The 21,170-nt window shown below is 35.5% G+C and overlaps 2 protein-coding genes across 2 annotated transcripts; both read right to left on the minus strand.

Annotated features, from left to right (window-relative positions):
• Positions 1–9,652: 9,652 nt before the first annotated feature.
• LOC125478174 lies at positions 9,653–12,001 on the minus strand. The gene is made up of 2 exons (XM_048585948.1): positions 11,566–12,001; positions 9,653–10,053 (listed from the first exon to the last, which is right to left on the minus strand). The coding sequence occupies exons 1-2, from the start codon at positions 11,647–11,649 to the stop codon at positions 9,790–9,792; spliced, it is 348 nt and encodes a 115-aa protein (XP_048441905.1). The 5' UTR covers positions 11,650–12,001; the 3' UTR covers positions 9,653–9,789.
• Positions 12,002–14,250: 2,249 nt separating this feature from the next.
• On the minus strand, positions 14,251–20,729 carry LOC125478282 (serine/threonine-protein kinase BSK2-like). The gene is made up of 10 exons (XM_048586355.1): positions 20,447–20,729; positions 20,094–20,317; positions 19,855–19,990; positions 18,819–18,952; positions 18,045–18,150; positions 17,051–17,136; positions 15,864–16,052; positions 15,582–15,740; positions 15,149–15,262; positions 14,251–14,756 (listed from the first exon to the last, which is right to left on the minus strand). Exons 1-10 carry the CDS (start codon positions 20,514–20,516, stop codon positions 14,505–14,507), a joined length of 1,470 nt encoding a protein of 489 aa, XP_048442312.1. The 5' UTR covers positions 20,517–20,729; the 3' UTR covers positions 14,251–14,504.
• Positions 20,730–21,170: the final 441 nt, after the last annotated feature.

Below are 21,170 nucleotides of genomic sequence, written 5' to 3' on the forward strand. Positions count from 1 at the left end.
ATCCTAGTTCTCTAAATAAATTCATCTAATAAGAGATGACTGTCCTAAAAGAGACAATGTAAAGATCCTGAAAAGGTAAGGATATTCGAAGTAATGAAATGCTTGTTGGATAACAATTCAGAAATAAATAAAAATAACAGAACTTAAAATTCTAAAACTTTATTAACAAAAAATACTTGCAATACAGAATGAAATAACATAAATAAATACAAGAATTAAAATGGTACTAACTTGATTTACACAGATAGAGGCTAGCGCAAAAGTTATGTTCTTCGAACAGTATTTTCGTCCCACTCTTGTGCTTGTGGTTCTATGATGTCTACTCGATCAAGATACAACTATCTAATTCTACAACCCGCACTGGATTATAGAACTCTGGCAAATTGCTTTGTGTGTTTACCCTCTGTAAGGTTTTGTATGAGAGATAGAAAGGAAAAAGATGATACACGAAGGAACTGAGAGTCTTCAATTATATAGGTTATTTCATACCTTTTCAAATACCTTTTGGATGTATCTGAAACCACACAACTCTTTCCAAACAGTTGTGTCTATTAATCAAAATGTTTTCTTAATTAGTTTAATTAAAAACTTAATTCGAAATTAAAATTAATGAACTCTTATTAATTTTAACTTCTTAGGCCCCAAGTGCCCCAAGGCCCTTGTCTTGATTAATAATATTAATATTATATTAAGAAAAATATTATTAGCACTCCAAAAATCTCATTCTTTACTCTTCATAAGTGTTTTTTTTTCTTTCCCAATATAGAAAGTTTGGAGTTTAGAATGAGATTTTTAGAGTGGTAATAACAATTCCCTATATTAATATTATGGTATAATTATCACAAGCCTAATCTTCACAATTATTGGCCCAAACCTCAATTCTCATTCCAAATGGTCTAACACCTAATCACTAATAAAGGTGACTAACCTAATATAAGGGCCTCTAGGGAACTTAAGTTCCTCGATGTGGGACTAAAGGAGCTCAAAACTCTAACAATACCCCACATGTTGAGCTGATTATTAGGTCCTAGGGTAAGGTGAAAAATGAGAGTAAACAATAAATGTGACACACATCAGAAGAGATGTCTTTTGGACTTGAACATACCTTAGTATATACTTAAAGGATTTACTAGATGACGCAATGAATATAAAATCTTGAACTATTCATCTTCGCAGTAAACCAAGAAAATAAGCAAAACATATGTCACACCAACACTTTGTAAATTCATACGTTTGTTTTCATTTTGGTCCTAAACAAATCCTGGATTCATGAGAGCTTTAGAGAATGTAGCCATGTAATTCTCATAAATGCGACCCCACATTTACTCTTATATAGGTGATATTGATTAAGAATAGGCTGTTATTATTCCACTTGACTTACAAGTATCAATATCATTAAACTAATATATCCTACACCCATCAGCAGTCACCATACTTCTTCCATCATAGGAATGGGTATGTAAGTGTGTTTCTTCATTGAAACTAACCAAACCAGTTTGCCTATTGAACCTTGACCATCAGATCTCCAATCCACTAGGTTAGGTTTCTGTTTGGCAGTTTCATTTTACTCTATTGGCTTTAAACTCATTCCCTTCGTTGTATGCTTAACTTGCTCTCTAGACAAACCTTTAGTAAGCGGATCTACATTATTATCTTTTGACTTAACATAGTCAATAGAAATTACACCACTAGAGAGCTATTGCTTGATTGTATTATGCCTTCGGCTAATTTTTCTAGACATCCCATTGTATACACTATTTTTAGCTCAATATTGTGCAGCTAGACTATCACAATGTAAACATATTGTCGTTATAGGTTTCGGCCATATGAGAACATCTTCCAAACAATCTCTTAGCCACTAAGCTTCTTCTCCAGCTATATCGAGAGCTATAAATTCTAATTCCATCATAGATCGGGCTATGCATGTTTGTTTGGAAGATTTCCAAGATATTGTTGCTCCTCCCAAAGTAAATACATATCCACTTGTGGATTTTGTGTAAGTACTATCAGATATCCAATTCGCATTAGTAAATCCTTCAAGCACAGGAGAATACCTCATATAATGCAATCCATAATTCATTGTATGCTTTAAGTATCTCAATACTCGAATTAAAGCTTCCCAATGATCATGCCCTGGATTGCATGTATATCTACTCAGTCTACTCACTAAGTATGATATATCAAGCCTTGTACAGTTAATAATGTAGATAAGGCTTCCAATAACTTGTGAATATTCACATTGAGATATAGCATCACCACTATTTTTCTTTAGTTTGCTATTGGCATCAAAAGGAGTAATTGCATGTTTACTTTCCAAATGACCATATTTTCTAAGTGTAGCTTCTATATAATGGGATTGTGTAAGAGTATAACCTTATTGGTTTCTTTTGATTTTTATACCAAGAATCACATCAGCTAGACCAATATCGAAACTTGATTTCAATATCTTCTTGGTCCAATTTATTATCTCTTTGTTAGTTCCCATTATAAGCATATCATCTACATATAAACACAACATAACGCAAGCATTATTTTGAGTTTTTATGTAGGCACACTTATCACACTCATTTATCTTAAACCCATGTGTGATCATAATATGGTCAAATTTTTCATGCCATTGCTTTGGAGCATGTTTAAGGCCATATAGCGATTTCACAAGTTTACAAACTTTGTGTTCTTGACCTTTAACCACAAACCCATGGGTTGTTCCATATATATTTCCTCATCTAAGTCTCCAGTCAAGAATGTAGTCTTTACAACCATTTGATGTATTTCCATCTTACAGAGTGCAGCTATAACACTCAACAGTCTTATTGAAGTAATTCTCATTATAGGCGAGTATGTATCAAAGAAATCCAAACCATGTTTTTGACGGTATCCTTTTAGCTACCAAGCGAGCCTTAATTTGTCAATTGTCCCATCTGGTTTTAATTTCTTCTTAAAGATCTATTTGTACCCAATTGGCTTATTGCCAGGGGGCAAATCGACTAATTCCCATGTATGATTTTTCATAATGGAATCTACTTCACTGTTAACTGCATCCTTCCAAAATGGAGCTTCAAAAGTGGACATGGCATCCTTGAATGATTGTGGTTCTATCTCAATTAATAAGTTCACAAAATCAGGCCCAAAGTCCTTTCGAATTTTTGTCCTTTTACTCCTTCTAGGTTCAAGTTCTTCTTCTTGAACTCTAGACGAGGATGAATCATCATCATGTTCTCTAGATTGGTCATTAACCGTAGATACATCATCATGCTCTTTTTCAAGAAATTAGACTTGCCCATTTTGCATGGAAATATATCCTCAAAAAATATTGCATTTATAGATTCTACGATAGTATTGACATGTATATCGTGTACTTCGGAATGAAAAACTAAGAATCTATAAGCTAAGCTATTAGATGCAAAACCAATAAAAACACAATCTATAGTTTTAGGCCCTAATTTTGTTTTCTTTGGCAATGAGACTTGTACTTTTGCCAAGCAACCCCACATGTTAAGCAATTTGAATGTTGGGGTTCTTCTTTTCCATAATTCTTATGGTGACTCCTTTCTCGTTTTAGGTCGAATTTGATTCAAAATTTTATTTGCAGTAAGTAAAGCTTCACCCCACAAATTGTGTGGAAGCACAAAGCTATTCAACATGGAATTGATCATGTCTTTAAAAGTCCTTTTTTTTTTTGTTCGGTAATACCATTTTGTTGTCGTGTATAGGGAGTTTTTGTTTGATGAATTATGCCATGTGTGGTACAAAATTCAGCAAAGGTATGAGACTCATATTCTCCTCCCCTATTAGACCTTAAGACTTTAATCTTCTTGTTAAGTTGATTATCAACTTCTGCCTTATATGTCTTAAACATATCCAATGTCTCATCTTTACTATGAAGTAAATAAACAAAACAATACTTACTGAAATTAGACCTGGCATTTTCAACCCAACCCGTTAACCCGATCCGACCCAACATGTTAAAATTAGTATTCGGGTGAGTGATAAACGGGTTGGGTGGTTAACGGGTCAATTCGTTAATCACCCGTTAAATAAAGGGTCATTTCGGGTAAACCTGCAAAACCCATTAACCATCCATTAACATCCGTTATTGAGGACTTTTGTGTAATTTTAATAGTCTTTTAGTCACTTTTCTCACTCCAACGGAGAAGGAGAAGGAGGAGAAGATCTTTTGTTGCTTCGGAAGGTAAACAACTGCTCTTCATTTTCCCTCGATCCAAACAGCCTTTCAGTCTCTGCTTTAATTGTTTGTTCGATTTCTTATCAAATTTTTCAATCTTTGCTTTTCATTTTCCATAGATTTGTATGGAAATCATAATGCAAAAGGATCTGAAGCCTTGCAATAATGCAGAAGATCTTCTTCATTTCATGTTCTTCTTGATTATAAAGCGAGACGTTTCTTGTTTTTCTTTCGCGACGACGATCGACCAATCCAAGTAGCTCTTTCACCAAAACACCTGCAAAACATTTCCCGGCTGAACTCTCAGCCTCGACCAAATCTCAAATCCAAAATCCAAAAATCCGCCCCAAGATCCGAAATTGATCCGATTGTCGAACTCCCCAAGATGCAGCCACGCCAGATTTGCAATGCCGTAATCCCACACAGACGACGCCGTCTTCACTTCACTCTACTCCACCATTTTTTATCGCAAGGCTTAAGTCAGTCGACGTCGAATCGGACCACAGCTTAACGGGTTGGGTACCAAACCCAAAAACAAATTGTTAACAGGTGAAACAGGTGACCCGTTAGCTTTAACGGGTTGGGTTCAGGTGACCCGTTAACTTAACGGGTTAGGTTTGGGTGACCCGTTAACTTAACTAGTAGGATTGAACCCGACCCAAACCCAGTAAACCCGACCCGTTTACAGGTCTAACTGAAATCATCTATAAATGTTACATAACAGTTCTTTCCACCATGAGTTGGAATCACACAAGTCACTATGAATTAAATCTAACAAATCATTGGTTTTTTCATGCACTGATTTAAAGTTTTTACTTGCAAATTTTGATTATGTACAAGTTTCACATTTAACATTATCTAAATAATCAAGTTTGGGCAGCAAACCTAAATTATGCATTCTAAAAAGAGAACAAAAATTTACATGTCCTAACCTAGAGTGCCATAAATTAGATGAATCAACAATATAACCAGTAGCATTATTTATTTCATTCATAGCATTAGCAAGTATATTCAGTTTGAATAATCCATCAGCAAGGTAAGCATTTCCTACAAACATTCCCCTTTAGTTAGTACAAACTTATTAGACTCAAAAACTAGTTTGAATCCCTTATTACTAAGGATAAGACTAGAAACAAGATTCTTCTTTATATCGGGTACATACAGTGCATCAAGGAGGGTTAATTCCTTTTCAGAAGTGAATTTCGGAATACATTTCCCTATTCTAGCCACCACAGATGCAGACACATTTCCCATAAATAGCTGCTTGTTCCCCTCAACTTTTTGGCGAGTCGCACCGGTATCTATCCACCAATCAGCGTGGTCAGATACAAGATTGATTTTAGAAATCATTGCAGTCAGGGATCCACATCATTTTGAATCAAGTTTGTGCGGTTATTGTTGCCTTGATTTCCAGGACCTTAATCCCTTCAATGGCGACATTCTTGAGCCCTATGGCCTAACTTTCCACAAACCCAGCAACTTCCCTTAATTTTCTTGAAGTCTTTGCCTTTCACACCAGGGACAAAGTTCTTTTCCTTTTTCTTAGTTTTCTAGAATTTCGGCCTTTGCTTTGATGAACTTCCTTCAACAACATTCTCCTTGGCTTCCATACTTGAAACCAGGCCCTTCTCATTCTTTCTGTTATCTTCCTCAATTTGCAACCTTACAATGAGATCCTCGAGGGTCATCTCTTTACATTTGTGCTTGAGATAATTCTTGAACTCCTTCCAAAAAGGTGTCAATTTCTCTATAAAAGACGCCACCTGAAAAGACTCATTGATCACCATCCCTTCAACATGAATGTCATGGATGATTTTCTGGAGATCTTCAATTTGAGAGAAAACAGACTTGGAATCAACCATTTTGTAGTCCAAAAATTTGGCCACGACAAATTTCTTTGAACTAGTATCATCTGTTTTATATTTTTTCTCAAGTGATTCCCAAAGTTCCTTGGTTGTCTTGCATACCACATAGACATCATACAACGAATCATTTAATGCATTGAGAATATAGTTTCTGCAGAGGAAATCATTATGATTCTAGGCATTTATAACCGTCAAAGTTTATGGCTAGGCACAGTCTCACACATAACATTAGCCAGATTCAAAGTTGTCAAATAAAACAGCATTTTCTGTTGCCAACTTTTGAAGTCTCCGCCCTTAAATTTCTCAAGCTTTCAGAATGAGGTTTAGTTCCTGATTGTTCCATATTGTTCCAAGATTGTTGGAGAACAATTCAGAAATAAATAAAAATAATAGAACTTGAAATTCTAAAACTTTACTAACGAAAAATACTTGCAATACAAAATGAAATAACATAAATAAATACAGAAATTAAAATTGTACTAACTTGGTTTACACAGATAGAGGCTAGTGCAAAAACTATGTCATTCGAATAGTATTTCCGTCTCATTCTTGTGCTTGTGGTTTTATGGTGTCTACTCAACCAGGATACAACTATCTAATTCTACAACCCGCACTGGATTATAGAATTCTGGCGAATTGCTTTGTGTGTTTACTCTTTGTAAGGTTTTGTATGGAAGAGATAGAAAGGAAAAAGATGATATATGAAAGAACTAAGAATCTTCAGATATATAGGCTATTTCGTACATTTTCAAATACCTTTTGGATGTATCTAAAACCGCACAACTCTTTCCAAACTGTTGTGTCTATTAATCAAAACATTTTCTTAATTAGTTTAATTAAAAACTTAATTCAAAATTAAAATTAATGAACTCTGATCTTGATTAATAATATTAATATTATGGTATAATTATCACAAGCCTAATCCATACAATTAGTGGCCCAAACCTCAATGTTCATTCCAAATGGTCCAACACCTAATCACTAATAAAGGTGACTAACCTAATATATGGGCCTCTAGGGAACTTGAGTTCCCTGATGTGGGACTAAAGTAGCTCAAAACTCCAACAATGCTTATAAACTATGCATCTGCATGTACATGAGAATTGTGGATCACGAATTAATGATAACCAATGTTGATTTTGGTTTTACAGTAGCTACTAATTTCATCAATGAGCTATGTTGATATTGAGCCACGTTCTTTTGTTCGTTGACGAAAAGAAAAATTATTGGCCAAAATGGAAAAAGGCAATTTCATTATAATTTAGCAAGAACGTGGAAAAATAGACTTATAGTACAAATCGTCAAATGATGTTGAACCCATAACGTTACATATTGACATTTGTAATACAGTGAAATATTACATGATATGACACCTGGTTCCTAGTTGAAACCTGAAATTGTTATATACTCTTTTAAACATGATTTCTCATTGTGAAACTCATTCATTTCAATGGATATATATATGCCCGAAGCATATCTCCGTAAGTAAATCCCTCAAGTATACATAGAGGCAAATTGCTCTGTATAAATTCTAAAGGAGAATGTGTCATGAAGTGTAAATGATTCAAATTGCTTAAAGTAAGCCCTAGAAGGGTAAAGCATAGATTATGTGCTCAATACTAATAGATGGTATAAAATTGCCAGAGAGTACTTTCATTATATTGTTGCAATATACTAAATCTCTTGCAAGAGTTCATATAAAATTGAGACTCCTGAAGAGTCTAGACAAATTATAAAGTGTTGAAAGGAATATTGTCTCGAGCTGCAGATCGAATGATATGCCAACACAAATTCTTATCCAACAAAAGTTTATGGTATTAAAAACCATGCGGTTTGAAGATCATGAGTTGAACACTTAAATGGTTAATTAATTTTTAAGCACTAAGAAGGGTCATTCATCCTCGTGAGGTAAATGATGAATTGATATTTGATCTAGAAGTACCTTATCTTAGTGAAGTACGTGCCTTACTGTATTTAGCACAATATACTGAATCAATTATTACATTTCATGTGGAGCACAATACCAACAAAATGGGTATTGCAATGAAATAAAGTTTATCTATTGATATCACCAGAAAATTATAGACATATGCTTGTTTTATTCCAAAGAACTTACTAATAGCCATAGTCATATTGAGCAAGCAAAATCTAAACATCTCTCTAGTCTACATTCAAATCGCTCTCAGAAATGATTAGTATTTACATATGGAAATAGATTGATCTTGCAACGATCAAGGAAACAAGCATTCGGTGCTACATCTTTATATCTCTTAGAAATACATGTGTATGGTTAAGACCTATGGCCAATCAAATTTGGAGCACACATGATTCACCTTCAGAAGCAAACACTCCAACTATCGCGTATTGGCTTAATGACAAATTAATTAATCCAAAGCTTATTCTAATCAAGGGGAGATATCATCTTGGGGAGTGTCTAACAGTATGTTACATTGGCCATATGAGCAAAGTTCTAATGAAGACAATCAGTTAAAAACTTGTGGTCATCCAAGAAGGAGTGTTATAAAAGTGGATGACCCACTTGAAGAAAAAGGCACCAACAGCCAACAAATGTTAAAGTTGTGCTGCCTACTTTCACATTTGTTGACCTTAACAAAGAAGATAAAGTTTCTCTATATAAAGGCCTATCAGCATACAAATATGATAGAGAAGCGTAAATACAATGTATTGTTTCCATTACTTTGTAATTTCAGTATGATAATAAGAGAGACTACTGCTACTACCCTGAGGATGTAGATACACTTGCTAAACCTCGTAAATATTGTGTCTTATTTACTTTATTCCACTGCACACATACCGTTGATTTCACAACATATTTTTATTTAATTTACATTCTTATGTTATTGTTACTTGTTGGTATTGTGTGATCTGATAAGTGAATAAGCTTCTGTGTATGAATATTTGCTATTAAACTTAAACTTGGTGGAGTTTGACTAGTTGAGATTTCTAGTCTTTTAAGTTTATATCTTACAACTATGTTTTTCATCAGTATCAAACTGTAACTCGTTGACTAGCTCGTCTGTCTAGTCTATTGTGCAAGGTTTTTTTTTTTTTTTTTTTTTTTTTAGTTGTAGAATATTCTGCCAGCCTAATAAAATGTATTAAGAGTCGACACAGTTTGGATTGGTTCAGTTTTGGGTACAAACCAAGACCCAAACTGATTTGCCTGAATTTCAAACCACCCCGAACCATAATGGCTTAAACCGATGTAATCGGTTCACCAATATTGCTGTGCAGTTTGGTTCGATTTGGAGTTTATCATGCACATATTACTAATACTATATGAAAATTTCCAGTTATGTTGAAATTAATTATAAGAAAAAATTTATAAACCTATCAAGTCATCATCATACTACAAACTTCAAAATACTTTATCCCATAAGCAAAATCTAAAACTTTCAATCTCATCTCTGAAGTTTTAAAGTACCATGAAAAGATAACACAAAGTTTATACTATTCATTGCAGGCGAGCTGTGAGTCCCAACAATTGGTAACACAAGTGCCAAAAGATTTAGAGTAAACTTCGAGGCAGCAGAGATACAAAACCCAGATTTCACAACCAGCAGCACACAGAGACACAGAAGACAGGAAGTTTTTTCATTCATTGTCTCAAGGAACTCTTTTAAGGTTTATTTTACAGAACATGCAAACAACTTCCACAGTACAAGTCCATGCACACAGTATTACTCGGTTTCTATTACAACAGGAACCGCCTGCACCCTAGCCGTTAAGTTCTCCCATGGTAACAGGTAAGCCTCCAACTTCCGGTGACTCTGTATACGAAATGGAGATCAGCTCAGACCTAAACTTCTCTTCTCCATCAGTATCTATTGCCTCGCCATTCAACTTTCCAGAAGAGAGTTTTGAAGTGAGATTCTTCTCTGGTAAGGAGTACGAAATGGCAATAAGCGACTCACGAGTCACTTCTTCAGGAGCCTCCTTGCCAAGTCCTGCTTTATCCATAAAATGTCTGATGTGCTTGGTCTGCATGTATCCAAACATCATATTAACTGGAGGTAAGTTGAAAAATGGTGACAAGAAAATCGGAAGAGACATTCACAAGAAGTTCCAATTACTACCACAATGTTCTCACAAAGTTGTTCATTTTGCAATAGAAATGCATCCGAGAATCCCCATTCACCAACTAAAAAGAAAACAACAAAATTATGGGAGGGCTACTGGCCAAGCTGCTTCAAAGAATTGTACTTTTTTATTTTCTCAGAACATAGACTACTTCAGTATATCTTGGCTTTGATAAAAGATAGTCGATTTTAAGTGTTTTCAGTCACAAAAGTTTACATGATATGGCAAAATAAAAAATCGCAAATCAACCGCTACATCAGTGTAAGACAGCATATTGCACAACAACGGAAAAGGCCCCAATGATGATTAAATTAGAAGGGAAGCATAAGAAAACCCAAAATACAGAAGACTAGGAAACCGAGTTAAAAATGAAGATGATGTTGAAAAGATGCAGACACAAGGTAACGACTAGATTTCCAATTCGTCCCTCCAGGAAAATCAAAGGTGACAACTAGATTTCAAAGCTATAAAAAGTGAAGAAAAAAAATACTGTCACGTTCAACAAAAGGGGCAGGGTTTCAGATTATTCAGAATAACAGGAAACACAAAATAAACTTATCCCTTTCAAAAACAGAGGGAACTGGCAAGCTTTGTGCCGATCAAATTCTGATTCCCGAAAGTGTAGAACCCGAATCATTAAACCGCAACACATAATATGAAACCCCAAGAAGCTATTGAAAATCATGCACACATTCCACACAAAATTGAATGCTCTCAACATATAGGATTGAAACCAAAACCAATCCGCCACCAAAACATGCGATTTGAGGGTTTTCAGGCTTCATTCAGTTGCATCAATTATCACAAGGGTCAGTAACTAGAAGTTGACCGGGTAGAAGATTTAATTAGGAGATTATGAGGTGCTCATAATGCAGGTTTTGACTTCTGAATTGGAATCCAGGGTTACATCTTGGCAACCACCAATTTCTTTTTCATGAATTTTATCAAAAACCCTAATGGCATGGGAATCTAACAGCCAAAATGCTGAAAAACAATTAATTTCTGAACCACTTGAAACCTATGCAAAAACGGAGAAAACCCAGTAATCTACAAAGTAGAAGCAGCTTCATATTGAAGCTACATACCATTTAATGATTGAAATTAATTTGAAATTATAACTTCAGAAAAGAGAAAAGCATCTAACAACTACAAAAATTAAAAAATTGAACTTTAAAAAATATGGAAAATCAAGCACCGACCCATCAAAGCGAGGAGAAAAACATGCACAACCCATGTCTTGTTTACGAGGATGAATAACAAAAACAGATTCAATCAGAGGCAGAACCATTTAAACCCAGAAAGAAATTCAAACATCCCAAATTTCTGAAACAACATATGACCATAGAGACTGAGCGGAAGAAGAGAGAAATATAGTCCCAAACAAAATTGTAGAGAGAGAGAGAGAGGACATACCGTGAAATCGGAGCCGCTTGAGGAAGAAGAAAGGGAGTTGGTGAATAGAGATTTATGAGTGTGTGTTGACCTCTCTGTGTACATAAATATATTTGTATTGTATCGACTCTGAATCCTCTATTTAACTTTGTTTTTTATTTAAAGGAAGAAAAAGAAGACGTTGCAAGTAGGCTCCAAAGAGTAGAGAGAGAAAGTATTAGAGAGAGAGAGAGAGAGAGCAAAGCAAATACTGGCGCCTATTTTTCTCCGTCTTCAATCTTCAACCTTTGATTGGTTGCAGATATTGAGTTTCCCAGTTTGCAGATTTATTACCCCAATCAACTTTTTTATAGAAAAAGTATTGTAATTTTGGTTTTGTACGTTATCACGCTCACGTGGTCCGACTAACAAATTGTTGACGAACAAATAAAAGGGCCTTGGTTACAACTGAAAATATGTTTTTTCTTTATTGTTATAACCGTAAATAAAATTTTGAACGTAGAAGAGAGGAACTCACCTGGCAACTCACCTGGCACGGTGTAGTTTTATTGTGTTTGTCGTAACCTAAATTATATTACGTGTTTAAATACGATTACGGGATCTTTAGGATTCGTAGAAAAATGATCCTATCCTTATCCCCTATAAATGTTGTCCTTTAGCCTAGACTAGGTCTTGCTAGAAGTTTCTTGTCGTCCGATCCCTGTATGGGTTGGCCTGCAGCGCTCGCTAGGCCCAGCGCAATTAGTTCAATGTTTTTAATCAAATGTTTTTAATGAGGCATTTGTTGATTTGTTTCTTAATTTGTATAGAGCTGTTGATTTATCCTCTGAACTTTAATTTTAACAGATTATTTCTTTGAATTTTTATAATGAGTCAATTTTTTCATTAAGCTTTAATTTTAGCTGATTACCTCTAGAAATTTTATAATTGGCCATGGATGAAAAATTGAATGAAAGTTTTTAAAATTTGACGCTAGGAGGAATTGGCTGTTTATAAAAGTTCTGGAGATGATCGGCTAAAATTAAAGTTTTGGGAAAATTAGCTAATTATAAAAGTTCAGAGGGATAATCAGCTAAAATTTAAGTTCAGAGAGAAAATTAGCAGCTCCATACAAGTTTAAGGGACAAATCGACAAATATGTCTTTTTCAAAAGGGATTGACTCATGGTAATCTATATTTTCGAGGGTCAAAAAGACCAATAGAGGCATTTCAGCATCTTTTGACTTACATCGTGGGATTGATATCACTTTGTTAAATCTAAACTTAATCTTCTGTCTTAGCATATATAATTCGATTTTTAAGTTTAATGATAAAACAATATCAACTAACATGCATTATGCATTATTAGTTAGCACCAAACTTGTTGCAATACAACGTTTTTCGTTTCTAAACACCAGCGTTTCAAGCAAAACAAATGTATATTGGTTTGGCAACACGTATTACACTCTCGTAGTGTTCATTTTTTTATGTAAATAGAAGATTTTAGACAAGACTTATTCAATGACTAAGTTCAACATCAAGTTATTTACGAATAATTGTGAAGCTTAGCTTAACCTCCTTTACTTAATATCTTCTTATAAAAAAACCCTTTACTTTATATATATATATATATACAGATTCGTGACACTACTTTTTTTACACAAGTTTTTTGTGTAGCTCACTCCATAATATATTTCAATGATTTGAACCGTCTATCTTTTAGGTCTTCTCTCAAAGATCAGGTCTACCAAAAATCACCCAAATCTGAAATCAGATGAACCGTCTATCTTTTAGATCTTCTCTCAAATATTGGATCTACCAAAAATCACCCAAATCTGAAATCATATTTAGGTTTAGGGTTCTTTCCTTTGTCTAAATTTTTATAAGAATGATCAATAAATGATATTCTAAAAGATAGATAATTTAAATCATTAAAATACATTACGAATTGGACCACAAAAACTTGTGTTAACAATTGTTGTTTTCTTGTACGCATGTGCCCTAAAAGAGAGCACCAAGTTAGGCCAACAAAAAGCGCGGAAAATACCAAAAATGCCCAACCCGACAACTAGAAGAAGACGATTTGGACCAAACTATTTGTAACCTACGAAAACGCTAACAAGGAAAACAACAAAAGCAATTGCAAAGGCCAAGCGGAGGCAATGCATAGCAGAAAATACCAAGAATTGCTTGTAAACATTTGTCAACTTTCTCCAACAAGTTAACAACTAAGGACGTAATCCATGAGGATAACTTTGTAAATCATGTACTTGATTACAAGGATAAGTTAACAAGTTTTGAGCCAAGTTAAAGTTTTGGTGCCACTTAGTACTACAGTCTAGTAGTCAGCCATCTATAGCGCAGTGTAAATCCATGTGGACAACTTTGCAAATCTTGTACTTGATTACAAGGATAAGTTACAAGTTTTGAGCCAAGTTGAAGTTTTGGCGCCACTTAGTAATACAATCCAGTGACCAGCCGCCTTTCGTCGTATTTTTAGAACAGTGCATGTGCCATGACAAATACTATTCACAATAGGTGGAGAGTGGTAGAAAAAAGTCAAGGCAGTTCACCATTTAAGTAATTAGTGAACTGGCCAGTAAAGATGGTGGACGTGAGTTTTGTACCACGAGAGGCGTTGGCAACGGTGGTGGACTTCGTGGATGCAGTGTTCAATCAGAGTGATTCCGGCTTCCTGCTCTTGTACCCCAGAACAAGAAACCAAGGTAGAAAACAAATAACTGTAAATTTGATTGAACAGCTGATTACACATCTAGTTTCTAATTTCTTATTTCAAATTTTTGCTTATACATTTGTGTAAGACTACTTTCACAACTAGAAGGTGAATTGTCAACTGAAAATAACCCAAACGAAACCTGCTTCCGCTCGACCACATATCCTTTGCAGCAACAACATCAGGGTGAAAAAAGTGGCAAAAAATTCAAGGGCCTTGGTTACCGCCATCTCATCAGCCTCGCGATCTAATTGCGCCAGCTGTTTTGCTTCTTCGATTCGAAGGAAGCTCCATCCTTTAGCATGTCCTGAGCGTCAGTTTCCATTCCCAGTTTCGAAAGGGCGAGAGCCTGCATGTAGAAGGCAGTTGCCCACTCAGGCAAGCACACTTGAGCTTGCATGGCATCTCTCAAAGCTAATTCTGGTTGCCCGATCATTAAGTAGGAGAGCGCTCGCCTCACAAATATAGTACCCGAAGGAACAGACATCATTGAAACCAACTGTACAATAAAAAGGATCAGAAATTAAAAGACACATACAGATACAAAGGCACTAAGATTTTTAATTTTTTTTCGGCCGAGTCTGCAAGTACTCGCGGTTCAGGTAAACTTCTTTTATTCAATTTTCTGCTGTCATCTGCTGCTCATATGATTTCAAAAGCCATAAAGGTATTGCAAGATTTACCGTTCCATTCAATGAGTTTTACTCAACGTGCGTAGAAGATGATGAAAACAATTTCACGTAAGTCAAAGATGCTGTAAGGAACGCGATATCCCCATTTCAAGATTTTAATAACGGAAATTGCTAACTAGACCATGACATCATAGGAATCACATTATGCATTTGAAAGTAAGAGTAAACGTAAAGAACAACGGAAATTAAAGAAAAATACCTTAGAGTAGTGCTCCACCGCATTTTTAAAATCCTTGTCTCTGAACGCAATGTCCCCAAATTTCTTGGTATTCAACATATCTTGCACTTGTTGTGTCCACTCTTGAAATGACAGCTTTAGATAGAACACATTTCCGATGAAAAGGATCATTATAAAAGATCACAACCCACAAGCCTTTGAAAACAATTGTACTAACTAGTAATTACATATTTTAATATGGCCGACTATATTTTGGGAGATGTTACAGAAGCTAAGAGAACACTGATGTGGATCAACTAATTTTTAGGCAAAATTACGGCATTTGCTCACAAAACTTTATTTAATGGAAGAAGATTGCCTTCTTTCGTTCTGTAATATGGTAAGATAATCATATTTAAGTTTTCTATTTCCAGATATATGTGGTTCACCTACAAAGAGAAGATAAGAAACTCACTTCATTTTCTGCACCCTCTTCATCTCTGTAACCAGTCTTTAGCAAAATCTCATGAACTGCAGAGAGGTCCATCTGTACACAGGCCTTCCCAAGCGGAGAAAGTATGGTTGGCATCACCACTGGAGTTTTTGATAAACCCATTAAAACAAGTGATGCAACCTAAAATAACAGTTTCAACGAATGAATATATTAGTAAATATAAATAAAACAAATGAAGAAATTGCAGGATAAGTCGTCACAAAATCCTAGTTTTCAATAAGACTTCGTAACTATTCAAAATACCTCTGTCTGCTTTTGGAGGGGGGATACTGCTGACAGAAGAAATGTGGTCTCAGGTCGATCTTTAGCCTCATATTGAAGACATTTTGAGGCCAATTCAACCAATTCAGTTGCATCTTCATTGGCATATTGTCCTTCTAAGGATGAATCCATTAACAATAACAAACTTTTCCCCCTTATGAGATCCAATGCCTAGAAAATAACAAGTTAAATCGATGAAGTAAGAAGTTGCAAGTGTCTCGTCTGCCCCCAAATCATTAAAGGCGACAAAATACTATAATAATAGAAGACAGGCCAATGAACTTGGAGTCAAGCAGGCAATTCCAAGTATAACAATAGTTAACAGCGTAGCTATAATCATGGTCTGTTAATAGGCCTTGGTGCTATTTTATTCACAACCAACTACATGGCCCTCAATAGCCTTCTCATGAAGAACATTAGGCTCAAACAATTGTTTGATATATTGACTGCTTTGAGAAAGACAGTGTATCTTGATATAAATAATAAAATTAATGACGGTCTATTTTGTTGGTCAAGTCAGGCCCTTACACATTTGGTGCATCCATTTGGGTTTTATTTTTGTTTATTATTTCTGCATTATTTCTGTTTATTACTACTGCATTATTTCCTTGTATTCCATGCTCAAGAATTTAGTTTTAATTCAACATGGAGATGGTGTAAGTACTCCTAAGTCTCCCATCCCTAGCTTGGGTATAAGTTATAACTCATCTATAAGAAATAAATTTCAAAATGGGATAGAGTATACCAACGAAACAGACAATGCTCGTACCTAGTGGCGCTGCTCTGATAACCATGTTTGGAATGACAGGAAAATGCCTATTTAAGGAAACATTCTCGTATTACTTAAAATTCAAACCACTCTTTTTAGCATTGACCCCAACAACATATCTTTAATTCTTTTTTGTTTTCCAACTGACAATCTATAGAGTGAATATGGAAGTGGAGCTCGCAATGACACACTCATCCTTTGTGTTTGGAGGAAATATAGTGGGGGTTGGCAACTACCACTGGCACCAGATATTTTACCCTTCTAACCCTTGTCAAAATTACATGATTGAACTAAAGAGTGAAACTGTCATGCTTAACCCAAAAAGAAAAATAAGAACGAAACTGTCATGAAGGTTGAGATAGTACAGAAAAGTAAAGATAAATATGTGAAGAATGCATACATGGCTTGGAGGTATATGTTTTCCACTCAAAAGGTCAAGAAGAACAGTCCCATAACTGTAGATCACACTCTCTGGAATGACCCTACCTGCAAAAACCAAACGTTTTATTGTGTAAAATGGATAATGGTATTTCCTTAGTAGCCACTATCAGAAACATACAAGAAATGATCACAGTCCTGCTACATTTTAAACTTTCGAGAGTTTGGATGGTTCTTTTTCTGCAATATTGTATGATTGGAATGCTGCTGTTTTCTATTTTGTTGCTGTAAATGGGGTTGTGGATGTTCTATCTGTTGTAGTTGATCGTATTGGTGGGGGAAGCAGGTTTTTAGCTCATCAGGCTCAGTCGATATCTGCCCACACTGTCATTCTTCCTTTTTCCATTAATGAAATTTAGTTTCCTATCCATGAGAGAGCGCTGACTGAATTGTATCAATTATTAGCATTTTGATTTTTAACAAGACTCATCATGTAACAAAATCAAGCATTAGAAGCAGAAATAATTCCTCTTGTTTCAAACGAGACCAACTTCACTTCCCTTGGATGGAAAATGGAAGACCACACATAGGAGAATTAGATAATAGAACCGTCTGGGTCTTTCTTACATTGGTAAATGGTAATGCTCACACCATAGAAAGCACAGGATAACAAAATGTAAATTTTAGGGACAAAAGTTCACATCTTGATCCACTTTCTTGCTGTTCTAACTCAGACGTTTCAATGGAGACATCGAGACAGGTTCCAAGATTTACTTATTGGTCCCTTGATTTTAATGTCTGTGACAACTTATTTGATCTTTCCCTTCTTTTTTTAAATGTTTTCTTTTTTGTTTAATGTAAAAATCATTATTGTTCTTCCAGTTACTTTATATTCTGCTCTGATGAATATTACCAACCATGACAACATAATATCAAACATCACCATACTGAAATCTTTCCACATGCAAGAGTCTATAAGAAACCTCCAGTAATGTATGCTAAACAACATGGCATACCTGTCCGCAAAAATTCAGGTGGAGTATAAGCCAAGTTAGTGCTATAGCTTTTACCATCTCGGCTATTTTTTATCAGACCAAAGCTAGATAACCGCGGGTCACCATCCTGTGATCCAGTCAAATATTAAGTTCAACAACAATTCAGATAAGTTCAATACTAACACCACAAAATATGCTCCCTTGATGTCACAAAAAGGAAGTTTCTTTTTCTAGTTCAAAAAGGAACTACTTGATAATAAAGGGTCACAATTGAATCAGGGCATGAAACAGAACATGTAGAACCTCGAGGTTTCCCCTTAATCACATATTGGCTAGGCAGACCATTATTTCCTTAAAGTGAGAACCACCCAGGATGGCCAAGAGATAGGAAATTTGAAATTCAAATATCATTTGTTAGATTTGTTTCTGAACAATCTCTCTCAACGGCATACTCACTATACTCCGTCTGCTTTAATTGTTATTAAGCACATTTGTGCTAACTTGAATATGTAATGCACAAATGAAGACGCATAAACATTACACTTGTAAAAACTACCAAATTTCAGTAAGCGCTAACCCTGATCTAAATAATTAGGCTTTGAAGTTAATGAATCACTAAAGCAAATAAATATGAATTTCCCACTAGCAACTTATTGTGTTGAATGATCTGTACCTCTTCCAAGAAAACTCTGTACGTGCAAACTACGGGAATTTCGGTAACCCCCAACCTTGGTTCCAATAATTAGGTTTGGAAGTCAATTAAACACTAAAGCACTGTGTTTGGATATAGCGTACCTCATCAAAAAGAACTCTGTATGCATTTAAGTCATGATACAGTTTTCGGTTTTCTGTATTGCAATGATCAAGGGCTTGTGCAATATAGTATGCAATTCTAACGCGCATTTCCCATGGCAATGGCTGTTTCTCCCCTATAACATATATTAGAAAAACTAACAAATAAGGGAAACCAAATTTAACTGTGGCTCAAAGAATGAACGCAAAAAAAAAAAAAGCAAAACAGGAAGACAAATTGAAAACAAAATCTTAAGAGGAAAAAGAAATGCACAATCAAGTTATCCATGCTCAGTGACAATATAGAATATGCAAACAGAAAATAATTGAGCTCATCGTCCAAAAAAGTTAAGCCAGAGAAGCATAACCATTAGAATATGAGCTAGAACATTCAATTAGCCTAATTTTGGCAGCGAGAGACCTTCTAGTTAATGACAGGACTTCAATACTACAAAGAGAAGAGGAAATTCGTCTGCACTAACTATCAGCTAACCCATCAAGGCATAGTTAAAACTCTTTCCTATGAAAACACATAAAGATTAAAATCCAAGCAGAGTACAGGGAATCCTAATCTATAGAAATAGTATAAACAAACACCACTAAGTTAGGCTTCAGGATGTCAACATGGTGAATCTAGCCTTTGCGAGGTCTGAATCATTGGTGACTTATTACTTTTAGACATTGGCAGAAGGTAGGATAGATGTGGGTGCATCCACCGGGAGGGGAAGCCTACAACTAAGACGCAAATTACAGAACATGCGAGTTACACGAATCATACCAGAAAAGGACTATATCTAGTATCTACATCTAAATGCCTAGTGAGAGTTCTTGGACACAGATGACCATGCTGACTCACGATTGGAGATCACTTCACTTCCCAAGCATTTGCATTGAGTTACAAGTTACAACTAGAAGAATGTCCAAAGCAAAACTACATTATATAATATGTCCCAACGCTATGAGGCTTAGAGAATATTAGCAACATTCATATTTTTATAGTTTATAAGCAAAAATACGTACAAGAACGATAGAAACATACAGTGAAAGAGGTGCTTGGAGAGAGTATCATTAGGCATGTACTCTGCCACCAACAGCCTCTCATCTCCCTCAGCACAACACCCAATCAAATTCACCAATTTTTTGTGCCTAACCTTGCCAACCCCAGCCGCCTCTGCCTACATCCAGATACAACACAAACACCTCCATCAGCTCAGAAACTCATACAGGCATATAAACACAAACACATAACATGCATAAACTCGGTGGACAATGGCATACCAAAAACTGATGTGGGTCGGGCCAAGACAACTTAGAAAAGCGCTTAATGGCGACAAATCGATTGTTTCTTAACTTCCCTCTGTAAACAACATTGGGGGCCTTCTCCCCACTCTCAGAGACAATAAGTTCAGAGTTGAACCCATTGGTGGCAGTTCTCAGCTCTGCCAGTCCAAACTCTTTGAATGCAGGAACAGCTTGTTCATCTTCCAATTCCACTTCATTGGCTTTCACACCATCATACAGATATTGGGTTCAAATTTCAAACACAAATCAATCATTTTGTTCATAATTTTCTATTGGGATTTTGCTAAACACAAAAATAATCGAAACCCAGAAAGGAAAAAGAGCGAAACCTGGATCTGGTGGAGGAGGGGCTTGGTCGGAGGAAGGGAGGCGGGGGTTTTTGGACTGGAAGCAGCCCATTGATGAGAGCTACATGCCACTGCTCTGCTTCCTTTCTTCTTCTTTTGTGATCTGTATTAGTTGTTAAGTGTGTGGAAGTGGAAGTGGGAGTTTGGTCAAGTCAAGTGAAGGTGTGAAAATGGAGGTGAAAAGTCAACAACGAGGTTGTGGGGACGGAGAGAGAGCAATGTGGTGGTGGGGTTTGGGTTGTTCAGTTCAAAAGTAGGCAAGCTGATTGAGATCAAAACTCAGGGAGACGAGGGAGAAGCACATGACATACTGACAATGAGCACGTGTACCCACACGCACACAGACTATCCACGCGCATTGTAATTTGAAATTGTGGATAATAATTTATGAGTTCATTTTGATGTATTTTGATGTGTTTTTAAAATAATTAAAAGCGTTTTTAGAAAAAATATTTTCTAGTTTCAAAAGTATTTGAAATGTTTTTTACAAGAAGCATTAGTTATGTGATTCTTCTAGAAAATACTTCAAGTGTTTTTTCAAAATTAACTAGAACTTTTACTAAGGATTGTTTCTAAATATATTTTCACCAAAAACATTTTCAGTCATTTTAAATAGCACATCAAAACAAACTCTATAACTAATTTGAGTTGTATAAACTAGAAGTCAGAACTCAATAATATTTAGAAGATCATTTTTTTGTACTAT

The sequence above is a fragment of a genome, unplaced genomic scaffold (genome assembly GCF_019419815.1).
Source record: "Pyrus x bretschneideri cultivar Hongxiangsu unplaced genomic scaffold, Pyrus_bretschneideri_v1 Contig24, whole genome shotgun sequence".
NCBI lineage: Eukaryota > Viridiplantae > Streptophyta > Magnoliopsida > Rosales > Rosaceae > Pyrus > Pyrus x bretschneideri.